Below are 15,827 nucleotides of genomic sequence, written 5' to 3'. Positions count from 1 at the left end.
TTTACTTTGAATAAACACATCCACGTTGATTTAGCTTCGAGTCCAATCTTCTTCAATATGGGTTTGATAAACCCAACCCACTTTTACCGAATCTGATAACAAACCCCAAATATGAATATATATATATATATATATTACTCGGAGAAACCACCCCAGGATCATCGACCTAGTTGTGCTGGCCCTGTCTGTCGTACTTAAGGTTGTTGTCCTGGCAGCATAAAACTCTGAAGGCTTACCCCTTACCCCGAGGAGTCACCACGACTTGCGCAGGGGGTGATGCTCATGGGATTTGAACATAGACTACCTATTTGAGCTATAAATTGAAATCATAATTATACCTAAACCCAAATCTGATTCATATCGATTTGGGTTTGGATTCACTTTTTATAATTCAAAGTCATGTCTGAGACTCCGAATCTAATAAAATCTGGCCCAAGTGGTTCTCTATCAACTTAGACCCGGTTCATGGACCTTGTAGGAGCCATATGATGATCTCCCACGTCATCCCGTAAACATGGGAGAGTAGTTACAAGAGGGAGCCCAACAACTCCACCTCAATAAGCTAGCCTTCCAAGATTCGTACACGTGTCAAACCTAACGGTAACCTCTCCCCAACTTTCCCACTAACTCAAACCATTTCAAATCTTGACTGAAGAGGTGAGGCCTTCTGCTTTCTCTCTCATCAAATAACATAAACTTTTAAACCCACAGAAACATCTTCACCTATCCCTCCTGCCTGCCTTTTTGTTTTCCAATAATAATGGTATTGCCATTTTCCTTTCATCTCCTTGTTTTGGTGTTGGGGAGATGAGAGAGAAAACGGTCAAAGCTGGGGAAGATGCAGAAGAGTTGAAATCAAAGTTGATTGAAGAGATCTGCTCCGTCTCATCAAGATCTTGTTCATGCAATCCCCAACTCTCCTGTCCAGAGACATCTGAGTTCGTCGATTGGTATCGAGTTCTACACGTATGTTTTGGCCGCCCATTAGATTTTCTTTTCAGTTCTGTAATCTTCAAAGTTTCGACATATATACAATATTCTGTTCTTCTGTTCATAAGAGTTTGTCCTATGAGGATAGGTAGAAGAGAATGCTGGAATTGATGTCATCAAGAAGCGTTACCATCAACTGGGTAAGATCCAAAACAGAAAAAAAAATGAACAGCTTTGAATGCTAATGAATCTTCTTTTTCCTTCCCTTTATTTTCCCAGCCTTGCAGATCCATCCTGACAAAAACAAACATCGTCATGCTGAGGTTACATTTAAGCTTGTTTCGGAGGTAAGCATCATTTAATCCAACAGCATTGTTAGGACAACCACACTACGAATCTAAAAATCAAATCAGCACTCTTGCACTACACGTACAAATTCGGGTCGCTTTGAACAGATTTTTCTGAGGGAAATAAAAGAAACTGTCTACCTTCGCGTAAGGCAGCAAACCATCAAAGAGGCTTTGCTATCCAACACAGATGCGTAGTGCATGCAATCTTTTTCCTTGTTTCCATTAGTCTGCTAGCAATTGATATATGTGCGGTAAGAAAATGACTACAGGCATATGCATGCCTCTCCAACGAAACAAGGAGAATGGAATTCAACATGGAAAGATCTCACCGAGTATGCACCAGATGCAAGAGAAGCACACCATCTACAGCCTAAGGTCCGATCGACAAAATGAACAAGGTAAATAAGACAAAGTTTTCTTCAAGAAGGGCAGGACTGGAGAAAGCAAGGAGGGAAATGAAAGAGACAATAAGGGAGGAAGCAAAAGTGATCACCAGTTCCATCAGAATCTATCATCAAACACCCAGAAATGAATCTCCAATCTTTGATCCTGCCATGTTCAAATCTCCAGGCTACCCTCATCAAAGGACTCCTCTAGAACGCTCCACCTTCCTTGATTCCCATCATCCACCCGATGATCTTTGTGGGACTGCAGGTTACAATGGCAGACGAAACTACCAGGATAGAAGAGGAAAAGCAGATTTTCCAGTTTATGAGAATTGCAACACAAACCCATGTCTTTCCAACCAAACACACCATTCTCAGGGTGTGATGGAAACTTTTCTGCAACTTAAATCTCATTGTACATTTCTTTTATAGAGACATGGCCTTGGTAGCATTGGAGAATATTTGGGAGATGCAAAATCATGAACAGCATATCCATCCAACTACAATGCAAAAAGATGCCAAATCATCTGCGGAGATCAACATGCTATATACCTCAATACTCGAAAGCAGAAATGTGCAACGGAAATAAGCAGTTAGATATGGTCTTGCACATCCAACCTAACTGCTATCAAATTTTTCACAAAAACTAACTTGAGATCTGTTTTTACTAAAACAAATCCCAGAGCCGTCGCCTTCCAGGAATGAAGATGGAAGGAACCCCTCAATCCCAAATCATCATGGGCACAATGAAGTTATCTGCTAAACTCAATCTTCACCACAAGCGTAGTAAGGTTTTGATTTGCTTTCCCTGATAGCTGTGTGATTTTCGCACACATCTACTTGATCCGCAGTACACATACATAGAACACAGAAAATTGCAGTGCATCCTTCGTGACTCATTCTCAACCAGGGAAGACAAAACTCCATATTTCATAAGAAACCAAAAATTTTCAATATGGTTCAGATGGGTACAGTGTAAACCAAACTAGAAAAGATACATAAAATGCTCAACTTGTTCCCCAACAACGTTTGGCCCTTTATGGAACCATCCACAGCAAAGGCTTGGAAAGCTCCACAGTAACTCGTCTCAGAGAATGAGTTACTAGATTCTGGCCTGTGGTTGAAAGAAAAAAATACGGCGACAGAACCAGACTTTCAGAACATTCTTGGCGTTCAGTTGTGTTACATAGAACCACGTATTTCAGGTTTCTTGGTTTCCGAAATTTTGAGAAAACCAGAATCTATCAACGGTTGAACTTCCGATTTGGCTAGATCTTTCACTTCTTGATCAGAGGATTCCATATATGCAGAAACAACCTTGCAACTGTAACACCAAACACATAAAAAATAATAAATAAATATGCACATGATAAAAAAACAAATATGGACATGACCAAGGATTATGAGAGGACGTTAAGTCTAATTGGGCTGAACCAACAATGCAGTTGAGAACTTTGGGTCAAATTAAAAGACAACTAATCTCTGATCTTGCCCCCATCTACAGATCTACGGGTGTAATTATCAGATAATATATTTTAATGCTGTAGGAGATTAAGGATGACGTTGATCCCATGCCCTCCAACGTGAAGTTGCCAGAGTTCAAAATGGGTGCAGTTTTCTATACGCTGAAAAAGAGAGTTTACATTTGAAAGTGGAAAAGGGTCCATAAATGGTCTTACTGTTAAAATGTAAACTATATATATCTATACATATATATATATATAGAGAGAGAGAGAGAGATAAATATACATATATATGTATATATATTCTATATATATGTCTACGTATCTATATACATATAAATATAGATATATATTTTTGTAATACCCGATAAGGGTAAATCTGTCATTTCCCTTTTTTACACATATTCACTTTTGAATATGATTGCATTCTTTTTTTTCTATTTTTTCTTTTTTATTATTATTATTTTCAGCTTTCGGGGGGGGGGGGTGCACACTATAGACGTTGGGCCCCTCGTGACAGTTGGAGGGGCTCCAACATATATACGTGGAGCCCCTCCAAGGGTTCACCCCCGCCAAAGCTCTTTCCATTTCAATAAAGATTCTATCTTATTTTTATGCCTTTGTGCATTTGTAATCTCTTGTATGTGTTGTGCCCTTGTGCAAAGTTGTTCCAAGTATTCTTCTTGTGCCTTTGTGCACACATCACACGTTGATAACTTAGTGCTTTTGTGCACAGTCTCTTTGAAGACATTTTCACATGGTATCAGAGCGAGGTTTCTAGAAAAAGAGCTCGGGTATTGCATCATCACAGTGATCGCCTCGAAGAATGTGCCTATTCCTCATTCTCGTTCTTTTGGCGTGAAAAGCTCTTGCAAATCATTTCAAGTGAAGTGCAATACATCATGTAAGCTCAAAAAAGATATGTTGTGATAAGATTTCAAATTTATAAGACTCTTTCTCATAAAGGCATGGGAGAAAAGGATTCTCATTTTTTCCTCGGATTTAAACTCAATGGATTCAACTATCTGTTTGGGCCAACAATATGGAAACTCATATTAAGGAAAAAGGCCCTTAGGGCTATGTCAAAGGCACTATTGCCGAACCCGAACCAAAAAACACCATTATTGAAAAAGGTGAAATTAAGGCTCTTGATGGAAAAAAAAAGAGATAAGGCCTTTGAAAAATATAATAAGAAGCATGAGTGAGAAATAAAGAATTCTAAAATCCTTTTTTGGATTTTTTTCTACGGTGAAAACAAGGAGAAGTGTCAATATTTTAAAGTTTAAAAAGGCATTTCAAGTTTGGGATTATCTTGAGAGGATGTATACTTCAAGAGATCTATCCCATAAATACTATCTTCAAAAAAAGGCATTGACTATTCAACAAGGAAAAATGTCCATTAAAAAATACTTTGCTGAATTATCATCCATTTGGGATGAACTTGCACACCTTAAACCCAAATGGAGTGAAGAAGCTATTGAGCTAAGGCATAAGCAATTGAAAGAGAATCACTTTTTCAATTTTTTAAATGGGCTTAGACCAGAATTTGAACAAACTAAATCCTCTCTTTTATCTTTTTTTACATCTCCACCTCTAAAAGATGTTCTGACCAAACTAAGTGGAAAATAAACTAGATTGGGAATGAACAAAACCAATCAAAGTGTGTTGGACGTTCCTTCAACAGATGAAAATGAAGGAGTTTATGTCGTCTCTAGACCGAAAAATAATGTGAAAACATAAAAAAAACCTCATTTTAACAAATTCCAAAATCAAAATCGAGACATATTATGTCATCTCTAGATGAAAATGGTGGCCAAAATAGAAGGTACTAAGGAAGAGACTATAGCAAGATTATGTCATTTTTGCAAAGAACCGAGACATATTAAACCGGTGTGTCATAAATGGAAGAAGATGGTGGCCATGTCTACAACATTTCAACCATATAAGGAGGAGGGTCCATCTATTTCTAACAATGGAACATTGCCTCTAAGTCAAATTATGGAAGCTCTTCAACCTTTCTTCAAGGGATCCGTTTTTTGGGCTGCCATGTCAACATTCTCTCCTCTCGGTAAGACTTCTTGGCTTTTATATTCGGGTGCCTCCTTTCCTATAACTCCAAATATTTTTGCTCTTTCCGAATACACAAAAAATATCTCTTTCTTTTGTCTCAACCACGGATTGTGCTTCTCTTGAAATTAAAGGAATTGAAAATTTTGAAAATCAAGAATTTTTTATTCCTAAAATTAGATTTATTTTTAAGTTAAACTTAAATTTGCTTTCGGTCTCTCAACTATCGGACCATGGGTGTAATCAAATTCTCATTAAATAAATGTTTGATACAGGATCGTCGGTCCGAAAAGTTGATCGGAGAAGGCTCTAGGAAAAGAGATCTATATTACATGGAATTTCTCCAAATTTCAAAACACTTTTTTTATAACATTGCTCAGCATAAAGATATAAATGTTTGGCATAAGCATCTTGGGCATCCCAATATTGTCATGCTTTCTTATTTGCATTTTGTTAAAGATCTATGTAAAGACAACTTCACTTGTAATGATTGCATTCTTGAAAAAATGAAAAGCTTACCTTTTGGATAAAGAACTATGTTTACAACCAAACCTTTTGAAATTGTGCATTCGGATGTATAGGGACCGGCACCCGTTGTATCTAATGGAGGATTTTCTTACTATGTCATTTTTGTTAATGATTATTCTAGATTTTGTTGGATATACTTTTTCAAGCATAAACGTGAGATTTTTTTTATGTTTAAGACATATCACATGATGATAAAAAATCAATTTAATAGTAAGTTAAAATTCTTAGAACTGATTCTGGAAGAGAATATCTCTCAAATGATTTTAAAAATTATCTTGAAACTAATGGAATTATTCATCAAAAATCATGTCCCAAAATACCCCAACAAAATGGCTTAAACGAAAGAAAACATATAGTTGAAACCACTAGGACTTTGCTTATCTCTCAAAAAATCCCTAAAAGATTTTGGGTTGAGGCAGCTCTTGCATCTGTCTATCTTATAAATCGTCTTCTTTCAAAGAACTTGAATAAAATATCACCTTTTGAAACCTTGTATCAAAAGGAACCCGATTATAATAGACTAAGCATTTTTTGATGCAAATGTTTTGTTCTTACCGACAAAAATGATAAACTTTCACCCAAAGTCATTCCTTGTGCATTTCTTGGATATTCGAAAACACAAAAGGGATTTAGGTGTTATTATGTCAAAAATGATAAATTATATGTTTATAGAAATGTAACCTTCTTAGAAAACTTAAGTGGTTTTGAAGAAATATAAACCTTATGAGGATAATGTCGATTATTCCTTCTTGTTTGAATTATTGTCTAGAAATGAGGATATTTCTAGTGATGATGAAATGATATTTGATGCTTCTAATGATGATATACAAGATAGTGAGTGTTCTCCACTTCTTAAGCAAACTATCGAAAAAGGAATATCTAGTGAACCAATTACGTATACACATAGAGATAGAAACACTTTTAGAAGTGCAATTGAAAAATATAGTGAATCTAATAAACCTTACTCAATAAACAATCCTCGTAGAATCGAGAGAACTAGGAGAAACACTTCTAGATTTATATCCTATGAATCCTTCTCACCTAAAATAGAGCATGTCTTAAGTGTTATTCATTCATACATGGAACCTAAGAATTTTGAAGAAGCCAAGAAAATAATAGAACGAAGAGATGCAAAGGGTTATGGACTTAGACCCCTTAAGAAAGCTAAAACTTAGGAATTCCAAAATTTACCCAAAGGAAAGAAAATAATAGGATGTAGATGGGTTTTCAAAGTCAAAACTAAGAGTGATGGGTCACTTGAAAGATATAAAGCTCATCTAGTCGTCAAGGGATATAGTCAAGAATATGGTATAGATTACGATGAAACATTCGCCCCCGTTGCGTGGATGGTTATTGTTAGGTGCCTAATTACAATTGTCTTTATTAAAAAATGAAACGTATATCAAATGGATGTTAAAAATGCATTCTTAAATGGACATTTAAATGAAAAAGTCTATAATGGATGCTCCTCCGGGTATGGATGTTCCTAAGGGTAAAGTTTTTCGCCTACGAAAAGCTCTCTATGATTTGAAACAAGCTTCCAAGGCTTGGTATGATCGATTTAACAATTTCATGGTAGAAAATGGTTTTACTTCATGTTATACTGATATTGCTTTGTTTTTCAAAAAGTCTGATGCAGGAATTGTGATTTTGTTATTATATGTTGACGATATGTTGATCACAGGTGATGATGCCAAAGGAATCAAGAGAATCAAGTCTGCATTAACAGAAAAATTTGAAATGTCGAACTTAGGTTTTCTGACATATTTTTTAAGCATTTAAGTTACATATTCTCATAGGGGCTATATTTTTTAGGCATTACAGATGACAAAATCTGTGAAACTCCTGAAGTAGTAGGAACAAAAAAGAAGATTGATGATGGGATTCATAGGCAACTCGTTGGATCATTGATGTATCTTAGCATTATCAGGCCGGATATCTCTCATGCAGTACATGTTGCAAGTCAATTTCAGCATGCCCCTACATCAATTCATATGAGTGTCATTCTTCGAATTATCAGATATGCAAAGGGATTCATAAATAAGGGAGTATTTCTATCTTCATCCTCTGATTTAAATTTAATTGAGTATACTAACTCTGATTGAGGAGGTGACCCAAATAACCATCACTCCACCACTGGCTTTTGTGTCTTTCTAGGTGAATCTTTAGTTTCTTGAAGATGCAAGAAACAACAAAAGTGTGTCTTTGTCTTCTACTCTGACTGAGTACCGAGCCATGGCAACTAAAACCATGAAAAATGTTTGGATTCGACAGTTGCTAGAAGTTATGGGGGATAGTGTTTAAGGGCCTACAAAGCTATGTTGTGACAGCAAAAGTGCAATATATATTGCCAAGAATCACGCATTTCATGTGCGCACGAAGCATATCGAGATGGACCGCCACTATGTTAGAGAAGAATACCTGAAGAAAGTCATTGATCTCTCTAAAGCACTATGTTCTCCTAGATTTAATTTTTTTGGCAAACTTTCGGTTATCACACCATAAGTTTGAGGGGGAATGTTAAAATGTAAACTATATATATGTAATACATGATAAGGGTAAATCTATCATTTTCCTTTTTTTACGTATATTCACTTTTGAATATGATTTTATTCTTTTTTTTATTATTATTTCCAGCCCTTGGGGGGCCACACTATAGACGTTGGGCCCCTCTAACAGTCACAACACACTATAGACGTTGGGCCCCTCCAACGTCTATATGTGGAGCCCCTCTAAGTAGTGGTGGCAATCGTGTCGGGTTGGCGGGTCAGCATACCTCAACCCAAACCCGACCCGTTTATTAAACGGGTCAGTTGTGGCAAACACGAACCCGGCCCGTTTAATAAACGGGTAACCCGACACGACCCGCCAACCCATTTAATAAATGGGTTGGGTCGGGTAAACGGGTTCTCAGGTTCGTTGGTCAGGTTGACGGGTCGGGTTGGCGGGTCGGGTTGGCGGGTCGGGTCGGCGGGTTGGCAGACGGGTTGGCGGGTTGACGAGTTGACCCACCCGCCTAACCCGTTTATTAAACGGGTCAGGCGGGTTGGCGGGTTGGCATACCCCTAACACGAACCCGACCCGTTTAATAAACGGGTTAGGCGGGTTGACCCGTTTATTAAACGGGTTCGTTTTTTCCAAACCCGAACCCGCCTAAGAGGCGGGTTGGCGGGTCGGGTCAGGTTTTGCCACCCCTACCTCTAAGGCTTCACTACATGTATAAATAGGGGTTTGCCCCCTTTGTATTTTTGAAGCTTTTAGCAAAAGCTATTTTCATTTCAATAAAGATTCTTATTTTATTTTTATGCCTTTGTGCATTTGTAATATCTTGTATGTGTTGTGCCTTTGTGCACACTTGTTCCAAGTGTTCTTCTTGTGCCTTTGTGCACACATCACACATTGAGAACTTAGTGCTTTTGTGCACATAGTCTCTTTGAAGACATTTTCACACTTACCTGTGACCCTGAGCCCAAAATTTGCACCTATTCTTCAATGCCAGCTTCCACAAGGTAATAGCAAAGCGAGGACACTCCAAAATTAGTTTTCTAATGGCCCTGCTTGAATGGAAGTTCTCAAACACATGCTCCTGCGACTCCACCTTTGGTGCAGCACCTAGTTGTGATATGGCCACATGAAGGGCGTCCAACTTGCCTGACAAGGTTTGCCAAAGCACACCTCCAGCTCCACCCATCGCCACCTATAAAGATAAGTGAAAATTTACCATCAAAACCAGCACAAACTGATCTTTAGGATCCTCAGAAAGTTAATCAGTAATCTACAGTATGATATCACGTTATCAGTGAAGTTGTAACTTTCTGATATCTGGTTGATGGCGAGAGTAAAGAATTGGACCAAAGACCCATTCTCAACGTACAGGACAGCTGAAGATTTTTCGGATGAAAGAAAACAGAAAGGTGAATGGAGTCCAGAAACAAACTTATGAAGCTATAACGTCTTTGTGGCTTCAACAAAAGCACAAATTATGGTAGGCAGGTATAAGTGATTCAGATCTCAGAGGTCTACCCACCTCTGTGCTGATCCAATGATTACAATAACAATAACATGGCTAACAACATGCCCGTCACTTGCACACTTACAGAATGGCTTAGAAGTTTATATGGAGTCATGAATTCATGATTGAAATTATTGTTCCAAACAAGCAATTCTAGGTCCAAGAGATGATTACCTCATATATCACATCTTTGGAAAAATTAGACCGCAAAAGTTCTGCAGCATTATCAATGCAAACATTGATGAGGCCCTGCATGCGAAATAACAGAATGAGCTTCAGTTGCTAGCAGCATGCATGCAATTGGCAGCAAATACATCAAAAAGAAGACAAACCTCTGCCAGCCCACTGTTAATCAGTATCTCAAGTCTTCGCAAGGAAGGATCCTTTTTCCCTTTGTCAGCCAAACTACTGCTTTCTTTAGGGGCTGAGCTATCATCTTTAGCATCCTCAGTAAACTGTACTCCATTATCAGTGTTTACATGATTAGATTGATCTGTTTTTGATAATTCAGATTCCTTGACTACTTCAGTGTTAACTTCAAACTTTTTTCCCTAGAAATGAAAAGAAAGCATATCATTTGGTAGAGATTAGATTACTGAGTCATCTAGCATACCCACAATAGTTTATGACTTCAAATATTAATCATGAATATGGGATTTTTCAAGAGAAATTGCCTCAGAGGTCGATAGAGAAGGAACTGATAAGTTCAACATTGCCAAATCATCTGGACCAAAATACCGCGAACAATATGGATGAAGCAGCTGCAACAATGGTCGTCTTCCATTCTGATAATTCCACAAAGAAGAGCTAAGCGCTAATAGATTTTAACTAGCATTATTACTGACTACCATAAGATTTCAAATGTTCAAGGCATTTAATAAAAGAAAACCAACCTTATCTAAAATGAGTTCCTTGAGTCCTGATTGTAGCTCTTGAATAATCACCTGGCATCAGATCAAGAGTATGACCATCAAAAGCCTACAGAAAAAAAATCATGAAAACATCCAAACATTTATCTAAAAGAAGCATAAAGTTTCTGGCAACTAACCTTGGCTATAAGTTTTGTATCATCAACCACACACAAAATACAAGTAAGAACCTGCAAAGAAAAGAACAGAGAAACCAATTAGAAACGAAAATGACAAGAATTAACCTGATACAACTATTACATATAAACTCCAATCTTAAACCGAAAATGACAAGAATTAACCTGATACAACTATTACATATAAACTCCAATCTTAAACCTTAAAAACTAAGAAACATGACAAGAAGAAAGTAATTTTCTGACTGAACATACATTTTTGAGGTTCTCTACCACTATTTCTTATTATGCAGGCAGCACCCAACAATCAACAACTGGAAGAACCATGACCATTATACAACTTTGTACAAGAACAAACACAGACTCAAGAATGCAGACTATCTGTAGGACCCTCAAATGCAACAAAGAACCCAACATGCACGGGTCAGTGTTTTTCTGTTTCCAAACAAAAAAAGTGAAAAAGAAAAAGGAGGGTAGCAAAGTCATTATATGTAACAAGGATCAAAAGCTGCACATAGAACTTTTTTTTGCATAACATTCAAGCACTCGAGCAACTAAAGGATGTTGTTAAAGTCAACAATATTAACTACCTACAGAGAAAGAGGAAGATCATATTTGTCTCCTAACATTCTCACAATCTATGATACTATTTTACTAATTTATACAATTCTAGTCTAAACCATTACCACTACCAACGGGGGCTCTGCATGGTCGGTAGGAGCTGTCAGTGCACATCCCTTTGTGGTGGGACGTTGCAGGTTCAAAACCCAATTGTACGTTGAATAATAACTGGTGGGGGTCTGCCTAACCCCAGCCTGCCTTTCAAAAAAAAAGTCTGAACAACTACCACTCTCCTGGAGTTCCTGAACTCAAACATTTCAAATTTGCCTTTACAATATCAACAGACTAATCAAGAAGATAATAGTAATAATAATAAGAGAGAAAGGGCATTATCCTAAGTTTTGAGGCAACAAAACTAGAATTCCAATTAGAAAAAGAACACCTTAATAAAGTATTAGATCATATATACAAATAGATAACTGAAAAAAAAAATCCCAACATATGCCAAGAAATATGATGAGATGACTATAATGGGGTCTGAACAATCAATACCAATAAATAAATAAATAAAAAGAAAACTAAAAGACTTAGTTTACCATGCCGCCATATTGATCAAGAGCAATCTTTTGAACATGTCCCTTCATGGCTTTGATAATTTTCTTTCTTTCCTGAAGGAAATTTGAGTGAGTTCCGATATCTAACTATAATAGTAGAAAGAAATTTTAACCATCAATAGGATATAATCTTTGCAATAGCAAGAAGCATCTGTATCAGTTGTAGCCACCTTGCAAGCAACAATTTAAGAGTTGTAGTGTCATATGGTTTGAAAAAGAGTGATCATAGGAACAGAATTCTCACCAGGAAAAAGAAAAAGAAAACTACATGTGGAAAACAAAGAGCAGAAGTTTCATGGAAATACCTTGGCTGTGCTATGCTTGACGCAAAGCACACCAATCCTCGCTCCATCTCTTGTGTGAATCATTCGAATAAGAATTGGTCCAGACAGCTGTTGGATTACATCTGTGGCAAGAGACTGTAAGCAAGCTCAACTCAGATGGGAATAGAAAATTTTGTTTTTCATCAAATGCTGCCATATTAAGTAAAATAATGTCATTTAGAAAAACATTTCAGATCCATTACTTTGTCAGCAATGCTGAAGAACTCCATTAATGCAGTGTGTATGATAGAATGGTCAACTATTTCCTTCTTCAATATTGGCTGAAGTACAGAGGACATGTGCTGTAGAACTGAAGACTTTTGAAGACCATGCCTAGAAATTAAATCTACTAACCTGGTAAAAAGCATAATAACATAGATCGTCAAGTCTGCACACTGCCTTTGATGAATAAACCACCAACCACAATGTGAAGCACTAAATTGAGAAGGGGAATCCAAAACCAAATAGGGCATATATAAAACAGCACTGGCCAATAAAAGATAGAGAAATATCATCCAATAAAATGAAATATATAACTTTGCAAAGGAAAAAAACAAAAACCCATAGATGCAAACATTTGTTTCCTGATGTGTTTTGAATCTTTTGGTTTAACATTTTCTGCACATAAACTTTTGAATAATTCATCACAGTATTTCCAAGTCCTTTTTTTCAGGTAAGCAATAACTGACTTTAGGTGAGCAGTCCTAAATCCTAAAAATTAGATTTATCCAAAACTCACTACTGGCTGATGGGTCAACAAAACATATCTTCAGTGAGTCGTGTTTTGGGATTTCTAACATAACTAGACCTGTTTTATTGGAAGCTACCAGTAGAATTGCAATCATCTAGATGACTCCAGAAAGGTAATATAATTGAACAAAATGGAGCACATAAATAAGGCATTTATCCCTTAATAATCATACCTCCCCTCACTCACGGAGCTCAAACCCTTAAACAGTCTAAACTCAGTTGAATATAGTTCCAGCAAGAGCGCCCTCTTTTGAGCTGCATTTCCTATCCTGAATGCATGTTCAACCACTGCACGCAAGGAAAATGTAGTCAACAACAAAGATAAGCTACAACCTAATGATTACACCAGGCATATCTAAATCTGTATATATTTTACATAAGCGGAACTGTTAAACTGTTATCCAGCCAGAATTTGTAAAAAATAGTCATAGAGCATCAAACTGCCCTAGTTGCATTCAGTAAAGTCTTGGCGATGGAAGATCTCGCAATATTTAAAAAAAAATCTGGTTTTTCTCCGGAAAATATCTGTATGTATGAAAAAATATAAAAAAACATAAAAATAAATATAAACAAAAATATAGATAATGTGTAAAAATCATATAATTGCCTTTAATCGCTATGATCTCATGATAAAAAAAATGCAATGTTGTCAAAATAGGCAATATCTTGAAAATCTCATGTTTTCCAGTATTATATTGAATTCTGACAATATGATGGTAAAATCATAATATTTTCAATATATGGGTAATCTTTGTGTTATAGATTAAAACATCTCATAAAACATATAAATGCTTAGAAAAAGTTTCTTTTGTATGGACCAAGCAGCAGCACAATGAAATCATGACCATAAAAAACTGGTTCTATACATGACAACAATAGCATAACTATTGAATTTCTTAGTGCTTTGGATGCACTAATACTCGCATCATTAAGAACACCCACATTTTGAGGCTGGCAAAAGCTGAGAGCATTGCCGCAGGTTGCAGTGTGGATAAATATGAGACAATGGGAGTTCCTGATTCTAACTAAACAGAATACCTGCTGATCCAAACTGACGACGAAGAAGCGAAGCAACATGCCCAGAGAGCGAAGAGATTAATGTCTTCAGCTGGCTCTTACTGGCTTCAACGAACGAAACAAACTGCATTTAAGATATCTCATGGAATGCAAGCAACAGTTTATATCAAACCCATCTACGCAATTGTCATAAATTACCATTATCCAGCATCTTGCTGACAAGATGAACTGCATATTTGTTGTGAGCAAGCGTAAGGAAATGTGGTCGCAGCTCATCGCAGATGTTGTTCTTCTCCGATGGGTGGCAGTATTTGATGCAAGTCTGCGTGTGTATTCGGACGCAAACAAACCAATAGAATTCAAAAACTCAAATAAAGTCATAAACCAAGTTATAACACGGCAAAAACTTGAATCCATCATACTCAAACTACAACCAAACACCATGAATCTAGCAATTAAAAGAGAACGTCAAAAGCATAAAAAAAATCAAATTTAAAGCACAATGGTTACGCCACGCATAGACCAACCTGCAAAACACGGGAAGAAACATGAGAACCCGCAATTTCCGGGATCTTTCCTTTCATCTTCTTCAATGCATCAGTTATCAGCCTGACTTACATCAAAATCGTGCATAAGAGACCCAAAAAACACGGTACAGAAAAAAATGTCATCGTAAGGAAATTTAGTGGTAATGGCTGTGTACTTAGATCGGTCCTCTTTCGAAATATCACGACGGCGCATCTTCTCCCATAGCAATGCAAGTTCCTGAACTCGATCATTGCCCCCCACCAGAAATTTTCACCGGCAAAATTAGAGATATCGATTCCAAAAATAATAAAAAAAAAATCAATCAAATAGATAAAATAACACTAAAATTCAGCTCTATGCCAACTTAATCCAAAACGATGACGAAAACAACAGAAAAAACAAAACAAAAAGAAAATTTTACATGCTGAAGAGCGTAATTAGGCTTTCTTTTCTTCTTTCTCGCCTCCGTCAATTCCTGCAGGCACCGATCAATGTTAGGAATCATTTAGCGAGGAAACAATGCTGATTTCAGGATGCGAAAATAGAAAAAAAAGACGTGATTGCGATGTCGAATTCGAGACCTTGGATGTCGACCGGCGACTTCCATCGTTCTTCGACGGGTTTTCGCCCTCCGATGGCTTGTGTGAGATATGGTTTTGCTTCTCCAGAGAGTTCGGTTTCGCCCCTGATTTGTTCTTCGACGAAATGATGAATTTATTCTTCTTCGTCGGATTCTGCTGCTTCTTGAAGGGATTGGTGTCTGCGGATTTGAGCTTATTCGAGGGATTAGGGTTCGCCTTCTGAGTGGGATTAGGGTTAGGGTTTCGCTTCCTCTTTTTCGAAGAGTGTTGCTTCTCCGACGCCATAAGAGAGAGAGAGGGGGGGAGAGAGAGGGAAGGCTTCTGCTGTGTGAGAGGAGGAGGAGAGGAGGGAAGAGAAGAAAACCTAAACGGCAGCTCGGGTCCGGGTTGGCCCATGTGTGCTCCAGTTCTGGAAGGACCGGGTCCGGGACCAGGTCCTGCTGTCATATTTTTATCAACAAATAACGGCATCATACCCTCTCCTTCAAGTGATTCAAATTTACTTTAGGTTATTTTTATTTTGTTGTGAAAATAAAATGAAACAAAAAACATTTAAGTATTTTTTAGTATTTTGCACTTTTAGATAAAGATTAGTGTGTATGAAGTTATGTAATGCCACATTAGTGTTGGTTTAATTATTTTATTTATAAGTACATATTTTTCTTTATTATT

The 15,827-nt window shown here is 37.1% G+C and overlaps 1 protein-coding gene across 1 annotated transcript; it reads right to left on the bottom strand.

The window, feature by feature from the left end:
• Nucleotides 1–2,579: 2,579 nt before the first annotated feature.
• On the bottom strand, nucleotides 2,580–15,445 carry LOC149846157 (pumilio homolog 24-like). Its single transcript, XM_089997864.1, has 17 exons — nucleotides 15,156–15,445; nucleotides 14,996–15,049; nucleotides 14,750–14,811; nucleotides 14,574–14,655; nucleotides 14,245–14,368; nucleotides 14,068–14,151; nucleotides 13,203–13,317; nucleotides 12,483–12,633; nucleotides 12,262–12,375; nucleotides 11,939–12,010; nucleotides 10,785–10,835; nucleotides 10,630–10,680; nucleotides 10,411–10,521; nucleotides 10,069–10,287; nucleotides 9,911–9,985; nucleotides 9,180–9,421; nucleotides 2,580–2,990 (listed from the first exon to the last, which is right to left on the bottom strand). The coding sequence occupies exons 1-17, from the start codon at nucleotides 15,438–15,440 to the stop codon at nucleotides 2,849–2,851; spliced, it is 2,034 nt and encodes a 677-aa protein (XP_089853990.1). The 5' UTR covers nucleotides 15,441–15,445; the 3' UTR covers nucleotides 2,580–2,848.
• Nucleotides 15,446–15,827: the final 382 nt, after the last annotated feature.

The sequence above is a fragment of the Nuphar pumila genome, chromosome 2 (genome assembly GCF_984573655.1).
Source record: "Nuphar pumila chromosome 2, dmNupPumi1.hap1.1, whole genome shotgun sequence".
Classification (NCBI taxonomy): domain Eukaryota; kingdom Viridiplantae; phylum Streptophyta; class Magnoliopsida; order Nymphaeales; family Nymphaeaceae; genus Nuphar; species Nuphar pumila.
This window is presented reverse-complemented; position numbering and strand designations above follow the sequence as displayed.